Source organism: Lathamus discolor, chromosome 1, assembly GCF_037157495.1.
Source record: "Lathamus discolor isolate bLatDis1 chromosome 1, bLatDis1.hap1, whole genome shotgun sequence".
Taxonomy (NCBI): domain Eukaryota; kingdom Metazoa; phylum Chordata; class Aves; order Psittaciformes; family Psittacidae; genus Lathamus; species Lathamus discolor.
In genome coordinates, this window is record NC_088884.1 from 29,142,438 (window position 1) to 29,160,421 (window position 17,984).

The 17,984-nt window shown below is 41.8% G+C and overlaps 1 protein-coding gene across 2 annotated transcripts in view; it reads right to left on the minus strand.

The window, feature by feature from the left end:
• Positions 1–11,198: 11,198 nt before the first annotated feature.
• PIK3CG (phosphatidylinositol-4,5-bisphosphate 3-kinase catalytic subunit gamma) overlaps positions 11,199–17,984 on the minus strand; it is a 34,449-nt gene continuing 27,663 nt past the window's right edge. For both annotated transcript variants that reach the window (XM_065666041.1, XM_065666046.1), the window contains exons 10-11: positions 17,825–17,982; positions 11,199–12,969 (exon numbers count right to left, since the gene is read on the minus strand). In XM_065666041.1, coding sequence (XP_065522113.1) covers positions 12,688–12,969; positions 17,825–17,982 — 440 coding nt within the window. In that variant the 3' untranslated portion in view covers positions 11,199–12,687. The remainder of the gene's footprint in view (positions 12,970–17,824; positions 17,983–17,984) is intronic.

Sequence of the window (17,984 nt, forward strand, 5' to 3'; positions counted from 1 at the left end):
GAACTTCTTTACTGTAAGAGTGACAGAGCACTGGAACAGGCTGCCCAGGGGGGTTGTGGAGTCTCCTACACTGGAGATATTCAAGGCCCGCCTGGACAAGTTCCTGTGTGATGTACTGTAGGTTACCCTGCTCTTGCAGGGGGGTTGGACTAGATGATCTTTTTAGGTCCCTTCCAACCCTTGGGATTCTGTGATTCTGTGATTCTGTGATTCTGTGATCCAGTTCCAATCCCCTGCCATTGGCAGGGACACCTTCCATCAGGCCAGGTTGCTTAGAAATATACCATAATACTTTCTTAGGGCATTTTAATCTTTCGTTCCATCTGAAGCAAGTGTTACTTTAGGTTATTGTAGCTATAGCCAAAACATGAAAAATCAGCTGTGCTTGGGTTGGCTGTATTGGAGTTTTCAATATGCGAAGCAGGAGGTTCCCAGGGCTTGCTAATACTGACGGCATTTTCTCTTTATTTGCTGTTTCAGTACTGCTGGCAGCATACTGCACAGCTACGAACAAGGACTTTCCTTTTTCCCTGTATGTCCCTTCTGTGTGCATAAAAATTAGGTTGATTTAATTTCTTAGATTAAGCCTTCTTCTTAGGTTTCTTGTCACAAATCTGACATTTTCTGTGGAAGTTTTAAGTGATTTGGCACTTTTTATCATAGTACAATTTATAGCTCATCTTCCAGTGAACAAATGTTGATTAATAACTCTTGGCATTAGGAAAAACTCACAGCTTTTGCTTGTTTTCAGTAGTTTGGTAAACTGAGGGAAGGTCTCGACAACCTTCATTTGCTTTGATTAGTAGCTGATTGACTACTTTTGTATCTTTCTCAGCTTTCTGTCCATTGGACCAAGAATAATATAGAAAGCAGGTTGTGCATGTCTGAAACATCCATCCTGTACAGATCTGTTAAATCCCTCAGATGTTTGTTGTTGACTATTTCTTGAACAAATTCACTGCAAATCCCTTATCTGGCAAACACTGCTAAATGATGACTCATGGGTATGGAGATTCTCCAAGTCATAAACTATCTCTAGTCTGCTCATCTGCCAGGAAGGTATTTGCTTACACCTTCCAACAGAGCTCTTTTTCAACGTGTAAAGTAGCACTGAGAAAAGTGCAAACCACAAACCAATTGTTGGAGGATAAGCACTCAAGAGTAAGCTAATGCACTCTCCTACTTTTACAGGAACAGTTCTAATGTTTTCCTTACTGACTTGTTGGTCAGCATTAACAAAAAGATGCTTTTATTTGGGCAAAACAGTCAAGAAACTAAGTTACAGCAGAAGTTTTTAAGCACAGCTCTCAGCTTTCAGGGCCTTGCTGTCATTCGGACTGAAAGCAGAATCTAGCAAGAACTTTTCCTATTGAATCTCCACTTCCAGCTGTCCCTTCTTTACAGGCCTTTTTATTCAAGAAAACCATTGAGCACAGATGAATTCCTGGACTTCATCCTGCTGCAAAATTCTGAGACTAGTGGCAGATAACACCTTCCTTTTATTTCTTACACTTACTCATACTCAGTTCAACAAGTCACTATGTGTTGACGTTAGGTGTTGGTAAAAGTGCCAGAAAGCATTTTGCAAGTTGGTTTCTCAATCAAGCAGCCAGGGCTTGAATGATGCCAACATAGCCCATGTACAGGGGCTGGATACTTCCACTGGGCTTGGTACTAACATTAGGCTTCCTATGCTCACCCATTCCATGCCAGACAGTCACTTTAGCTTGGTGTAAGTCGTTGTAAATCACAGATTTTAGGAAAAACTACATGGCAAATTAACAATAAAGATCTTGCTCCCAGCAGTTTGTAGAGATTAGATGAGATACATAAACATCAATGTGTACTGAAGAGCTAAGTTTCTACCACCATACACCTCTGCCCTCACAGCCCAGGAGCTTGGTATGGCTCTGTCACAGCCTCATTTGCTGTATTGTTGGCACCCATGTTGTTTGATTGAGGCTGAAAAATTGCCATAGTAATCAACTGTCAGCAGGTAATGGTTTCCTCTGAGTTAAGAAAGGGCAGCCACCAACCCCTGCTGTGCTCTGCTGGGCGCCTCAGGCATCACTGTCAAGCTCTCTGAGTTCTGCTTCTGGTGTTTTGGATGAAGGAAACAGTCTCTAAACATGTGGATCATTCTTGCTGGGGAAGTGCACAGCATTTCCTTGTGTGTACATTTGAGAGGTCTCCTGAGTACCTTTTTCAGAGCCATTGAAATCATAGAATCATAGAATAGTTAGGGTTGGAAAGGACCTCAAGATCATCCAGTTCCAACCCCCCTGCCATGGACAGGGACACCTCACACTAAACCATCCCACACAAGGCTTCATCCAACCTGGCCTTGAACACTGCCAGGGATGGAGCATTCACAACCTCCCTGGGCAACCGATTCCAGTGCCTCACCACCCTAACAGGAAAGAATTTCCTCCTTATATCCAATCTAAACTTCCCCTGTTTAAGTTTGAACCCGTTACCCCTTGTCCTGTCACTACAGTCCCTGATGAAGAGTCCCTCCCCAGCATCCCTATAGGCCCCCTTCAGGTACTAGAAGGCTGCTATGAGGTCTCCACGCAGCCTTCTCTTCTCCAGGCTGAACAGCCCCAACTTCCTCAGCCTGTCTTCATACGGGAGGTGCTCCAGTCCCCTGATCATCCTCATGGCCCTCCTCTGGACTTGTTCCAGCAGTTCCATGTCCTTTTTATGTTGAGGACACCAGAACTGCACACAGTGCTCCAGGTGAGGTCTCACAAGAGCAGAGCAGAGGGGCAGGATCACCTCCTTCGCCCTGCTGGTCACGCTCCTTTTGATGCAGCCCAGGATACGGTTGGCTTTCTGGGCTGCGAGCGCACACTGAAGCCGGCTCATGTTCATTTTCTCATCGACCAGCACCCCCAAGTCCTTCCCCGCAGAGCCGCTCTGAATCTCTTCTTTGCCCAGCCTGTAGCTGTGCCTGGGATTGCTCCGACCCAGGAGTAGGACCTTGCACTTGTCATGGTTGAACTTCATAAGGTTGGCATCAGCCCACCTCACAAGCGTGTCAAGGTCCCTCTGGATGGCATCCCTTCCCTCCAGCGTATCAACCGGACCACACAGCTTGGTGTCATCGGCAAACTTTCTGAGGGCGCACTCAATCCCACTGTCCATGTCAGCGATGAAGATGTTAAACAAGACCGGTCCCAACACCGACCCCTGAGGGACACCACTCGCTACTGGTCTCCAGCCGGACATCGAGCCATTGACCACAACTCTTTGTGTGTGGCCATCCAGGCAGTTCTTTATCCACCAAGTGGTCCGTCCATCAAATTGATATCTCTCCAATTTAGAGAAATATTTTACTTGTAATGACAAGATATCCTGTTTCTGTAGTCAGTACTCCAGAGTTAACTTCGTTTCTTCCTTTCTGAAGTCTTTGGTAGCCAAGAATACTTTGTTGTTCTACAAATTAACCAGGTTTCCTAAATTTCCCTGAAGGACTGATTGTCCTAAAAGATTCATTATCTCATTGGTGTAATTATGTTTTTATTTCTAGTAGGCACTGAGAAGTTTGGGGAAATATCTGTGTTTCTCCAAATGCTGGGTTTTTTTTCAGCCTTCTGTAATAGTATTTTCTCTTACATATGTGAGAGAAAATATGTTCTATATGGTTTTTCACTCCATGAATCATTTAAATCCTGCCCTTCATAGATCTGTGAAATTTCTGACATCCACAAATATTTCCTTTCCCTGCTTGAGCAGAAATGTTGCTATAGGGATTTTTGTGCCCTCTTCTGCACTCACATAGCTTCTCCCTGTAACAGGGCAGTTCTCCCTGCTGCCAGCAAGCTGTATACTTCTAGCGGTGTTTAAAGGGTTGTGGTATGCTTTAAGACTTTGGGAGGTCTTGCTGTGAGATCTACTATATTTAAACAAATCCTGGCAGGTTGTTACTGTCTGTACTGTGGTTTGCACGTCTTTTTGACAAAATGGTGCTCTTAAATGTTTTACTGAGATTGAGTTTCATGTTATATTCTCTTGATCTTGTAAACAACACTAACAGATCTTTCTGGTGCTTTATTTTTACTGTTGTTGTAAATTAGGATATTACAATTATGATAAAGGCTCTTCCCTATATCCTTTTATTGGCTTCTCTCTTGTGAACGTGATATACTAAAGGGCACTCTCTGAAGTACTGCCTTAAGAAGAGTACTGGACAAAGCTAACTTGCTTTTTTGTAGGTCCAGGTGCTGAAGCCACTAGCTGAATTCATCCCAGTTTTGGATGGGATGCGTACATGCTACCAGCTGGGATAACTAGACTGTGGTGGCCCCGCATTATTCGGGTTTGTTGAGTCTTGGTCATCCTGGGGAAGGGCTGTATTTCTGTTACTATTGCATTCACTACGTTAAGATTTCTCCACTTTTCCAGTCAAGTGTATATTTACTATAACGTTCCTTTTCCACCTTGAGACCACAGATAATAGTAGTCAGGAGGGTGAATACAAAGCATTAAAGTTGGGAAAGCTTGGTCTTCCAGTGCTTTGCACCTTGAAGCATATACACACAGCTTTTCCTGATTTATTCTTGCTGTTAGGTTCATGTCCTAAAGGGATTCACAGTCAGGAGAATTTTTAGCAAGTTTCTCCCAGGGCAGGTGTTGACAGCATCTCTAGTTACTCTACTTTTGACACTTGGTTCCTTTCCTAGCATTCAGCTGGGCATTTCCTGGCTATAGGAAGGTTGGCACATGTTTAGGGTGATGGTGTTTGTCTTCCAAAGTAACCATTATGTGATGGAGCCCTGCTGTCCTGGAGATGGCTGAACACTGCCAGCCCATGTGAAGTGGTGAATGAATCCACTGTTTTGCGCTGCTTGTGCAGCTCTTGCTTTACCTGTTAAACTGCCATTATCTTAACCCACGAGTTTTCTTACTTTTACCCTTCCAGTTCTCTCCCCCATCCCACTAGGGAAGAGTGAGTGAGAGGCTGTGTGGGGCTGAGTTGCTGGCTGGGGTTAAACCATGCCAGAAGTGGACAGTCTAGATTTTGAGGCCCAAGCAACAGCAACAAGAGAACAGAAGTGAGGAAGTGGGGTGAAGACCCTGAGCAGCAGCAGCAGGGAATGATCATTCACATATGGTTTTATCTACTCACAAAAGAAAAAAACAAAACAAGTTTATGTTGTATAAATTCTATTTTTATAAACTGTGCTTGTTCTCATTGAATAGTCCTGATAGTCCCAGTACTTGAGGACTGCGAGGGTAAGCTGTTCTGTGTTAACTGAAGACCTCTCTGCATAGGTTGGGTTTCCCCCAGCCTGTGGGTGGCTGGTGTTATAAAAATAACACAGAAATCTCTGCAGCTCATGTAACTCTTTATTGGGAAACATGAGGTAGAAGGAGAACACTTTGTTTTTCTTGGGTGCTCATTGTTCTTTTTCCAAATGCACTTTGTGGACCTGGTATAGAAGAGGAATATGGGCTCCTGTGGGAAAGCAGTCCAACAGAGAGTTAGAGAACAGGGAAGGAATGGTGGTCGGCTTCTTGGAGGGGTGATGGAGGGCTAGAGGAGACACCATTGGAGCAGCAATGGAGAGGTGTGCATTATGTGCACATCCACAGATGTGCAGAATAAGACAATTGTGTGGGGACATGGGGACAGAGGCAGAGAAGGGAGTTAAAAAAGTCAACATTCTAAAAGGATACTTGATGAGTTAGGGGTTCTTTAGTCTCCAGTTTGGGGTGAGCGTCTTGTGTGTCAGCACCACTGAAGACAGCTGGGTCCTTTCTTCTGGTGCTAACAACATTGTGAAAGCAGTCCTCTTGCTCTTTTTAAACATCCTAATGCTACGCATTGTTGCCTGTGTTTAGATGCCTTGTGGGCATATGGAACTCCAGAGGACAGGGTAAACTAAACAAGCCTTTATATAAGGATAAATAAGGATTTTTAAGCCCACACTATTCACTGCAGAGTCCATGTTAGTATTTACAGAAGAAAGCAGGGGTGGAATAAGGAAAGGAGAACAGTGGGAATAAATAAAACTGTAAGAAAAAGTCTTCCAAGAGGTGCATTCCTCAGATCCTCAAGAGGGACACTCCACCAACGTTGTGTTAATGAGTTACAGTTGTGCACAGCAGTTGCATGAACACCAAGAAAGGGTCCTTTCAGGAACGTGCCTTATCTGCTGAGGTCTACACCCTGCTAGTAGTGCTGGCTGTGCGCTCGGAGCCCTTGAGGGGGGGGAGTGGTGCTGTTGCCCCCTCAGATGGTCTGGGGTCTGCCTCTCGTTTTGCAGAAAAGCTGAGTGATGGCGCAGAATCTGCCATCAAATGGCTCCTAGTCTGGCCTTCAGTACAACACAATACTTGCCCTCTCCTGAAGCCCCGGAGCACACAGCTCATCCTGGCGTCTAAACCCTGACTTCCATGTCCACTTTTGCAGAGTTGCTGCCACTGGGTCCCCATTGCCCTGCGAAAGACGCACACTATGGCCTCCTACTCCCCACAGGGCTGGTGTTCATCTCCACAGCACCCTCAAGACTCCAGTCTGGTTAGAAGCCACTCTTTGCCTTTGGGAATCACAGATTCCCAAAGATGGCCCTCTGAAAAATTAACATTTAGCTAATTAGCATCTCCCTAGAACGCCAGGTCTGCAGCAGCATGAGGAATCATTGCCTGCCTTTGCATGCAGCATCACCTTGAATCAAAAAGTCCCTGCCTGGAGCGTTTTGTCTTCAGACTGCTCTACAGCTGCCGAGATCTCTGGGTATTCTCTGCAGACAGGCAGGATTGCTCTTTTATAAAGCTTGGAAAATACATAATATTCTGTGGGAAAGAGGCAGGTTTGTAAAAGAGAGGCTGTCGTGACCTTCATCAAGATGAGGGATAACTTTGGCTGGAGGGAGAGCGTTTCCCAAGGAGCCCTGTTTATCTCACCGAGATTCTTCGTGCAGAGACATTTGACAGCTGAGCAGAAGAGCTGCCATCCTGCACCAGAGACAGAGTCTGTCCAGGCCCGTATCCTGTCCCTGACAGAGGCCAGAAGGCTTCAGAAAAAATGCATTTCCATCATGATGGGGAATAACTTCCCCATGTGATGAGTTTAATGCCAGTCCCAGACACTTGCTGGTTGGTTTGGGGAAGAGGCACAAGGCTGATTGTTCCTTTGCATTTTTTATGTAATCTCAGGTAATTTAATGGTAAATATTCTGAGCAAAATACAGCTCTGGCCATATCTGAATTGTTAATGAACTCTTTATCATGGAACTCCATTGTGGCAGTTTGGATTTCTTAGGTGGTTAAGCAGTCATAGCCCTCATAGCCTTTTGCATTGTAATTATTCTCGATAGAGGAAGATAAATTCAAAGGCAAAGGAGGATCTGGTACAAAGTCTGAGCTGTAATTTTAGAACTGCTTTGTACTATGGGCTATTAACATTGCTATTTTCTTTCTGCTTTCAGGGATCTTGCCTGGTTATTCTTCATTACATTAGATTTGAACTTCCTTTGTGTCTCTCAATGTTTATCTTCTCAAGAAATGCAGTTTATTCTTTTCCATTTGTTTCTTCATGCACTTAATAAATGGCTTGGTGGTAAACTCTGACCATAGATAGAACAGCACTGAGAGCACAACCAGCACCTGGAAACTGTGACTCCTAATGCTGAACACCAGAGAGATAGCACCAAAGTGTGGGTTGTGCTCGTACTTACTCGATATAGCTCTTCTGCCATACACAGGTCTCTTTTGTTAGCTAAAATTAACTGGCATGTGTTTCTGGCACTGTGCTGCTGCTGTTTCCAAAGTGACAGCCTCTTCTTCTGCATCCCCAGGAGATTACCTGAGAAATGGTACTTTTCTAAACACTGCCTCCCTGCCTTCCCCAGCCTGAGGAGGGCTCTTGCCATGGCAGGTGCTGCCATGCACCCTTCAAAACAACAAACCCCCATTGCCAGGGGCAGGAAGGAAAGAGCTTTTCCTGTCAAGTGCCCACTTGCTCATTATCAACTGGCAGAACACCAGCCTCACTCTTGCTGGGTGTAACACACCCACTGATGCTTGAAACACTACATCCCTCTAACCATCTCCCTGTATCATACTATAGCGGGTCACCTTTTCTTATCTCTACTATGATGTACAAACCCCACACGGTTATAACCTTTATCTCTGATTTGTCCTCATTATTAATGGAGTAACTGCAGACAAACTGCTTTCTCTTCTCCAGCACAAATCCTATTTCTGTAAACACGCCACAAAGTTTAAAGGTACATTAGTACTTTTCTGGCTAATTCTGCTTCCAAACGCTGCGTGGGGTGGTCATGGCAGGAACCTGCAAATTTCCATCCAGGAGAACAGGCAATTTCTGGAGTGCTGTTTCCAACATGCATTGTCTAAGTTGCAATAAGAAGATTCACGACAGCACGGCAGTGTTTCTCAGATACTTCAGTGCCACTGGGGTACTCAAAGGGCCCACCAGCCCCTGCAGGTGGTTTGGTATTCCAGATTTTAATTTCAATAGTTTCTTATATTCAAGACTACTTAAACTATGTTAGAAAGTCACCAGCACAGAGTTTGTCACCTACATAATCCCAAGGACTACTCATGCAGATTTGCAGAACGCTGCTAGCGCACTGTAAAAAAGGTTTATCATGAAAAATACCCTAAAAGTTATAATTTACACTGATATTTTTCTCATCAGTTGTTCATATCTGTATTTCTGTATCACTGGTCCCATTTTAGAGGAAATTCTGCTAAATACGTGTTAAATAAGGCTAAATTTATGGGATAAAACTTGAACAGGTGAAGTCTGGATTGGATATAAGGAGGAAGTTCTTTACTGTGAGGGTGGTGAGGCACTGGAATCGGTTGCCCAGGGAAGTTGTGAATGCTCCATCCCTGGCGGTGTTCAAGGCCAGGTTGGACAGAGCCTTGGGTGGGATGGTTTAGTGTGAGGTGTCCCTGCCCATGGCAGGGGCTAGAACTAGATGATCTTGAGGTCCTTTCCAACCCCAACTATTCTATGATTCTAAATATTCTGCTAATGATAGATTAAATACCTCTAACAAGTGCAACCAGCGTATTCAATAAAGATCTAAATATAATCACGCTGTACACTTCAGCTCTGTTTCAACTTCTCTTCCCTTCCTGGAATATAGTGAGGCTGGAGCCTTTTGGACACACTCATTGCTAACCAGCATCTCAATGATCTTGCTGGGGCCAAAGTATATGTCAAGTTGCAACTGAGTCTGAAAAAATGACTCTAAGAATAGATTCACATTTCCATTGTTAGGTGCAGTAGTGATGTGAATGCAGACTACCAAGAAAACAGAATGCATCTTAAAGAGAAAGTAGCCATTAAAAGCAATTTTCAAAAAAATAGTCATAAAATTGTAGAATCACAGAACATTTGGGTTGGACCCCAAAGACCATTTAATTCCAGCCCCCACTGCTACAGGCAGGGACACCTTCCATTAGAGCAGCTTGCTCCAAGCCCCATCCAGCCTGGCCTTGAACACTGCCAGGGATGGGGCAGCCACAGCTTCTCCGGGCAGCGTGTGCTGGTGTCTTCACCACTCGCACAATAAGGACTTTTTTCCTAATGTCTACGTCCGCTCTGCCAGTTTAAAGCCATTCCCCCTTGTCCTGTCCCTACATGCCCTTGTAAAGAGTCCCTTTCCAGATTTCTTGTAGGCCCCCTTTAGTACTGGAAGGCTGCTCTCTGCTGAGCCTCCTCTTCTCCAGGCTAACAGGAGACAAGGATGATAAGGAGACCTACTCAGAAAATGTAATTTCCTGTCTCTGCATGCTGTGTTAGAGCCTGGGGAAAACACAGTTAGTGATTGATTCACATCTTCTGTTGTCTAGTCCCTCTAAACCAGCTGTTCTGAAGGGCTGGTGTGCTTGTGCACTGGAAGATATTAGGCCCAAGCATGGGGAAATTGTACTTCAGCTTCCTGTTCTGGCAGTGGTGGCTGTGCTAAGGCTCCAGCTTTCAAGGCCTTGGGTATGCAGCCACCACTGCAGGAAACGATGGTTGTACCGTACACGGGGACAGGCAGGGGTGTACTTGTGCCCATCTCCCCACCAGAAAAGCAATTCCACTCCACCTTGAAGCTGGGCTGCTACAGAAAACATCTCTGCCCTTGTGTCAGGGCTTGCCGGAAAACAAAGTCAGTTGGGGGTGGAGGTTTCCAGAGGTGCAGGAAAGCCAGACGATACACAGCCAACCCAGCCAGACAAATGTGCCGGTAAGCTGCCTAATAGCTTGTTCTGTAGGTAAAAAGGAGATTTGGCAGCTACTTTTGATCTCCCAGAAGCCAGGTTGGCAAAACACCCCATGCCCGATATAGAGGGGGTCTTCCATGGAAGACACAAGGCAGCTCAGCACTGCCCAGGCAGCTCAGCCGTAGGCTTCGTGGGCAAGGAAAGTAATGGAAGTCTGCTAATTAGGTCACCCCAGAGGTGTTTCAGATGTCTGTTACAAACACTGTATACAACTCAACGTATCACAATGTAAACTGCTGATAAAAGTCATCCGCCTGAGTATAGTGCAGGATAAACTGCTTTCCTCTGGGTGCAGATCTCTTGTAGACCTTTTCTCTGCAAAAGGAGGCCATTTCCCTCGAAGTCGTGGTTAGCATTTATTTCCCCTTGCTGGAGTTAAATTTAGCAGTAGATCTACTTTTAAAAACTAGAAACTCACTAAAATCTTCAGATTTTTCTTTCTAGAACAAACCAGGAACGGATAAAGTGCTCTCAGAAAGTGGTAATATTCTATTCACATTTTACAATTATAATAATTGCAATTCCAATACTCTAGACTATTAAAATTGAGATATCTGACATCATACGGAGTTATTAATATGGAACTAAACCAATTTCTCTCAGTGGGATTTCAAATATGATTTCTTACTGAACTTACATAGTCTTCAAGTAACTGAATAAAAAATATTTGCATGTATTTTGGGCTGAGCTACTTACTCATGAATGCTGAGCAGACGAACAGAACATGTCAATTTATTTCAGATCTATAAAATACAAATCTAAAAATATAATTTTACAGACAATAGTCACCATTTAGTTTATATTTTAGTATGGTCTTTTGCGCAGAATGTCACAGAACAACAGAATTCATCTTAACTTTTTAGATTTCCTTAGCTAGAGTCTGCCACATACATCAAAAATAGCTGTGCACAGTAACCGACTAAACATCTACACTTCAAGAATAGGTTGGCTGCATCTCATAACTGAGACACCAATTACAGTACATTTATTAAGAATCCTTCAAGAACACGGTCAGTAGTAACAGTGGTAGCAGTAGTTAAAATCTGAACAGTTCTGTGACACAATCAAAGCAAACGGTAACAGAATTAGGAAGTTCAGTTAATCACTGATACGTAATGTACAACCCATGTAACACTACAATGAAAGAAGGAATTACACAGGCACAAGTGCAAAAAAGCAATATTGTAAGCCATCTTCTCTCTTTGGTAAAAATCAATTAGCAGGAAGTATACCATAATAATTCAAGTCAAACACTAATTCCTGCTGTCTGTTTTTCTCCTGTCCTACCACAGCCAGATTTGATGATTTGCATACCCTACAGTAGAGAAGTTAAGATTCTATTTAACACTGCCCATTTTTTCCTCTTTTCAGTTTAAATACTGAAACTCAAGATACGGGTTTTTTCTTTCATAAATAGCTTTTTCAGTAGTAGAATCTCTTAAGGAATTTAAAAATAAATAGCAAAATATACACAATTTCAAAGATTACATTTAATTCCTTCCAGGTATATCCTGAAAACGTATCTCCAAAGAATAAATAACTTTGGGTTTCTCAAATATTTGGTAAAATGGCAATTACTCTTACATAAAGAGTTTTCTCAGGAATAAGGAAGTACCAATGTGTTTTCTACACGGCTTTTACTACCCAGGTGGAACTTTACAGTAAGAATAGAATCTGTAATAGAATACGGACATTCCTCATTAAAAAAAAAACAGTAAAAAACTTTCAAAATGAAACCTTCAAAATTCCAGGTTCAAACCTGAGAAATTTCCAGGTAACTCCAAGGTTCTCCTGGCAGGACAGTCCAGCTCAGTTGTCTACGGCAGGAGGCTACAATAACAGTAAGGTTATCTCCTCTAGGGGTAGAGCCAAAGCTGTTTCTACTGACAACATATTTAAGATCCAAAAAGGACAGTGTTAAGGAAGGGACAGAAGAGAAGGGTGTGGGTGAAGAACACTTGAGTGTAAGCCATCCTGAGAAAGAAGTGAATTGCATACAGGGATTTCAATAGGACTACAGATACGAAATAAATTCTTCTGCTTTTGAAGGGCCTGACCCTCATGAGCAATTAATGTCATAGGGGATTTCTATTCGAACTTGCAGGCAATCATCTTACTCAAGCTCCTCCTTCATATTTATCTGAAATTTTTGCTAAAGAAAACAAGAAAAATGCAGGCCACATCAGCGAAGCACCTAGGGAAAGGAATCCAGCAACACGAAGTCTCATTGGACATTGGAAAACAAAGAAAATCTTGACTGCAGGAAGACCTTCTGGAGGGGCAGAGCAAAAGTTCTTGCCTTTTTAGAAGATCCATTTAAGCTGCCAGCAAAGTAAAGGCAATTTTGACTGCTCATTTATTCTGAATTCATAAATAACACGTAGCTTCACTAACCTCCTATTCACACCCACACTTCATTTACATAAAACATTAAGCAGAATGCTTTTCTACTCCTTGTTTGATTCCAAGCACAAGATGTAAAAACCAGTTAAATTGCACAGTCCAGCCCTTATCTCTGCAAACCTCTATCTGATCAAGAAAATGCTTTTTGGCATCTTCTTCGCTTTTCCCTACTGTCAGTGCATCCCGGATATATTCAATATCCTCTTTACTGGTTAACTGGGGCATTCCAGTCATTAGCATCATGGAGAACAGGATGATCAGCAGGTTTGTGTGGTGCCGAAGAGCTAAATAAGCCTTCACACATACATCCTACAAGAGAGAAGAATTTTTTGTTAACTGACGAGGTGAACTGAGGGGTGGTGTAGGAATTTCACAGGACTATTCACCAACACTACTCAATCATTCGAGTACATCAGAGAGGAGACCCAACAGAGCTGTTTACCTGAGCAGAAACACAAAGTCAACTTTTGCATCTGTTACTTGGTATTACTTCATTCATCACCACACCTTGGGGCAACGAGTACTGGTTTGGGGTATGAACTACAGCTCTTTTCAATAATAGCATATCAATTATCGAAGCATAAAACCTTACCTTCACCAAAATTTCAAATTCATTTTCCTAATCTTTTTCCGTGGCCATTAAAAAAGACAGAGATAATTCATTGTCTTCCTTTCCAATTGGTATGTTCCCATTTAAAGACCACGGATGGCAAGTGATACCGAATAAAGCAGCACTTTCAGGGGACTGTTTTTCATTTTATACATATATCTATTATCTTTGCAGAGATGATGGCTTATTTAATGGGGAAGATTTTTCAGGCTTGGCGTTCTGAGACATTTTTCCAGCTGACAGCTCTAGTTTTCAGGCACACTGTCTTGCTGTAGGACTTCCATGTTTCCCTACTGTCATACTGGATTCCAGAGAGTTATTTTTCACTGCTTTTCCACTTTCATGTATAAGTAATCTGTGCTTCACAGCATAACCTTTGGAAGAACAAAATTTCTGCAGTGTGGAAAAATGAGCTATGCTTTTTGAAAGAGATTTAATGCTAAGTGACTAATACATAAAATGAAATGATTATTTCTTATATTAAATTTATTACTCACTTAGTTTTAGAAATAACATCTTAAGGAAGACAATGCCATGAAGAAATCAATCATATATTAGAAAGTTAAATAGGGCCTGCAATGCAGTAATGTAAAATGATGAAAAATATTCCCAAGAAGGTCAAAATCAAAGCTGAAGCATGGTATTTCTTACCCAATTAAATATTCAGTTTAACCTTTCCACAAATGTATATGAATTTATTAAAGGATTCTTAAGAAAGCCAAATATTTTCATGTGAAGTTCCAGCAAATCTCATCAGCCCTCTAGAACACAGTTTCATTTTTGACACGGTATACGGGTTTTTTCTTCCTTAGAAACAGTAAGAAGTGCATAAATAATCTTAACATCCAGCACTGTTTGCATCAGTAACACCAGGACAAGCAACCAGACAGGTTAAGAAGATAATAAGGAAGGAAGATGCTATGTCAAAGATCTGTCTATAGGGTTTCTTTTTTCCTGTGAAACCTGTCACTGTTTCCAAATAAATTCTGTCCTGAAATAAGATCATACTTACGAACTTTAATGTTAGTTTAGCTCTAGCAAAGCAGAAGATAAACCGCAATGGACAAAGCATAATTCACAACAGAAAGCACCATCATCTTATCGCAGGGATTAGCTTCTCTGCATGACACCAGAGGAAAAAATAAAGAAGAAAAAATGAATTCTGCTTATGTATTATCAACTTCAAACAGGGAAATCTTGTCACAGGTGTTAGTGTGTTTTGTTCCCCTTGAAAGGGATGAAAGCTCTTTATAGTTATACCAAAGAAGGTTTTACATTTCAGTATGGATGATGCATCTCACTACTGCAGGTGTCTGAGACAGAAAACAATTATGCAGTCAAGAACCTGGCATCGCTGCATCTCAAAGGCAGCTCCTTCCAGGAATTCAAAGGATGAAAAAATCACGTATCTGCCTGTTACAGTTATTTATTCAGACAGGAGCTGAATGGAGTTTTGAATTAACATCTTCCAAGGAAACTGATTTTTACACTTCCAAGAGAGGCAAAGAGAACCAAAAATAACACATACATATGTGTCAAGATGTTTACCATGGGATTAAGAAGGAAGCCGCTAACTGATCTAAAACCATAGGCAAAATGATAGGAACTGAGGATAAACCAAAATCCTGTTGTCCGACAGACAATAAGGAATAATTATTTTGAGACCCTGAAACTGTCTTAAGTATTGGCATCCTGAAGGTCAGGCATTTTTATAACACAAAGTGTCCAAGCTCTGTTACACAGGCCATCCCTTCCCTGTGCGGCATACTACAGATAAGTATTTTTCAGTGATGAACTGGACACCCTTTTGCTTTCTGTCACCTTTATCTGACAATCAAATACATCAGATTCTGTAAACAAAAGGTATAGAGGAATTATATTAGTACTGAAAATACAGCTCTCTGTATGAAGTCAGTGGAGTAATGAAAAAATAATGAATCAAATAAATTAAATATAATTAATAAAAAATGCATTCAGAATTTAATGCAAAAACTATCAAAGACAATTTTAGGCAAACTAATAATAATTAAGTGGACAAAGCTCAAAAGACTATGAAGATCTTTCTACAAGTAAGAAGCAAAGGGCCGCATGTGCATAGGATTTAAGACAGCTGCACTGGTTTCAACCAAAGTGTGGAAAGGAAATACCACCATGTATGACACTTACAGCAAGAGAAATCTGGACAGTACTAAGGCAGCTGGAAAATTCATGGATGGAACAGAAAAATACTTGTCTTTGATGAAGTCATGCTTAAATACATTTTTGCAATTAGGATGAAAGACCATCAAACACTGCTTTCTACTAAGCATTTCTGCAATGTCATTAATAACCCTGGGCCTCGAGTTTTCATTAAACCATCATAACGAACGCAAACAAAAAGGGAAACAACATTTGGATTAAGAGCTAATGGGAATGAGCCTTATTGCTAGTTCCAGACAACTTGCCAAGCCACTGACAGCTTTAGAAGTCCCCTAATAACAAACTATGCTCTGGTCAAGTTTATTTGTTTAATTAACTTGCTCTGACACCTGCAGTATGAGCTATGGCTCCCATCTGTATGGACTGTAACCAATAGGTGACAGAGAAATAAGAGTTTTAGAAGTAGATATTTTAAAACATTAAAAACATCAAAGCCTGCAAAAAAACTGACCCATTCCTCTAAAGTACAGCCTATTTTAGTGTAGTTGAAGTACAAATCAATGAGAGATGCTCTTAAAAATTAATGAAGGATAAATAACGAGACTTTCCCATTAATACATGAGAGAAAAGGCAGACACACTGAATGAATCCCTCAGTATTAGGAAACAGGATGAAATCAGCCAGTTGAAAAGAAGCTATAATTTTGTTCACTTTTGTACTCTGACTATATAATTAAAGCACATATTTTTTTACAGCAAAATATGTGATGCAGGTCTTGCTTTTTATTACTATTTCAGTTACCTTTCGTCTGGTTAATGGCAGTAGCAGAAATGACACTGGCAGTGTCGCAGCATTCCTAGGCCATCTGCACTAGTGGGATGGTAGCAGTATTTAGAAGTATGTACCAGAATAACAAAATATGTATTTGGTCAAACCCAGGACTGTATGGTGAAGGCATGGCTTACTGAAGAGAGATTAAGACCAAAATCCCCTCCTTTTGCTTTTGGTATTTGGGCTGCTGAAGTAAAGGTCAGATGTTCTCTAAAAAGCTGGAAGATCCATATATACGAACACAGCATTACCTCAGCGCAGACGCTAACAGGCTGATAGTCTTCCAATTCTCCATTAGCACACTTCACATTTTTAACTATTTCCTGCTTCCAGAACAGAGGTCCTCTACGAAATGACACATCCCAGCGTGGTGGTTCAGCCCCACACTTGCACATGGCTTACAGCTGCGGCAACAGCATCTTTCCTGCTTACAGCACAGCTCACAGGCTTCTCTGAGAGCCTGGGCTCAGCATTTCCACAGCAAAACGCATCCTGCTCTTAAATCTTTTTGAGCCACAAGCCCCTTCAAAACCCCCGCACTGTGATAAAGCCAGTCCTTGTGCAAAACAGACTCAAAAGTCGCACCTCCATCTTTAGTTGTTTTCAGAAGTCTGGGATCAACGATGGCAATTGCCTTGTTATTTGCTGTAGTCGTGTACAGGTTCAAAGGGGCATATTCACTATCCAGCAGTAAGAACCTTTATTAGGTACTCAGGTTAGAAAACCAGACTCCTCATGGGAGAGAGAGACTGGTTTATCGACAGAGAATCCAGAACACCTAAGTTTGGCTTTTGCTTTGACTCACACTCTGTAGGAGACTTTTTAATTTGATATTATAGGGAACCTGCTTTTTAAATCAGGCACTTATTTAAAGTGCTTAAAGATGAGCACAGGATTAATACCCCAGACATCCATTTTCTTCTGCTCAGCCACAATCTCAGCCATTTCATTAGACACACTAAACAGCATTTTGCTTTCCTCAGGTCCTACACAAGCTTAGAAAATCACAACTTTTTTTGAGAGGCTTAATGGCAAATAGAAGCTGCCGCAGAATAGATTTTTAAGAACATTCTTTTCTTTCTGAGTGCTAACTCCATTCACTTCACAAAACCAGAATCTGGCATAGCTTAGGGTCACTGCAGATTTCTACTCAAATGCAGTACTGTTTTGCTCCAGAACACAAGGGCAGAACCAGGAGGGAATAACACCAGTAAAGCCAGCTGAGGAACACCTCTCACACTGCATGGTGGCCTCTGCTCAGTGCTGAGACTCTAATTGCACAAATACTGAAGTCCTCTACAAAGACAATCAAGACAAGAAACAAAGAAAGAATTGCCTATCTGGTCTACTGCTAACTGAAGCTTTCCAGTGTGGCTTTGTGGATTGTTGAATTCTAGTACCCATATTGCTACAGCTAATTTTGCTCTTGTTTGGGCCTAAATTATCCCAGAATATTATTATGATTTGGTAAATTTTATTAACATTATATCCAGGAAATACCTTTGAAAACCAAAACACTAATACTCATTTCAGAGGGTAAAAAATATTGCATACATGATTTGCAGCTAGATATTCACTATTTACCTGGAATTTATGGAAATGGAGACTTGTCTTCTTTCCAGAAGTTCCCATGACAAACAGAAAATCTGGAGTCAGCACAAAAGGAACTCTCTCCTTATTAATTCCAAGGAAGCTTTTATAATTCCCAAGAATATGGCCAAAATCAATATGGAACAGGTTACCT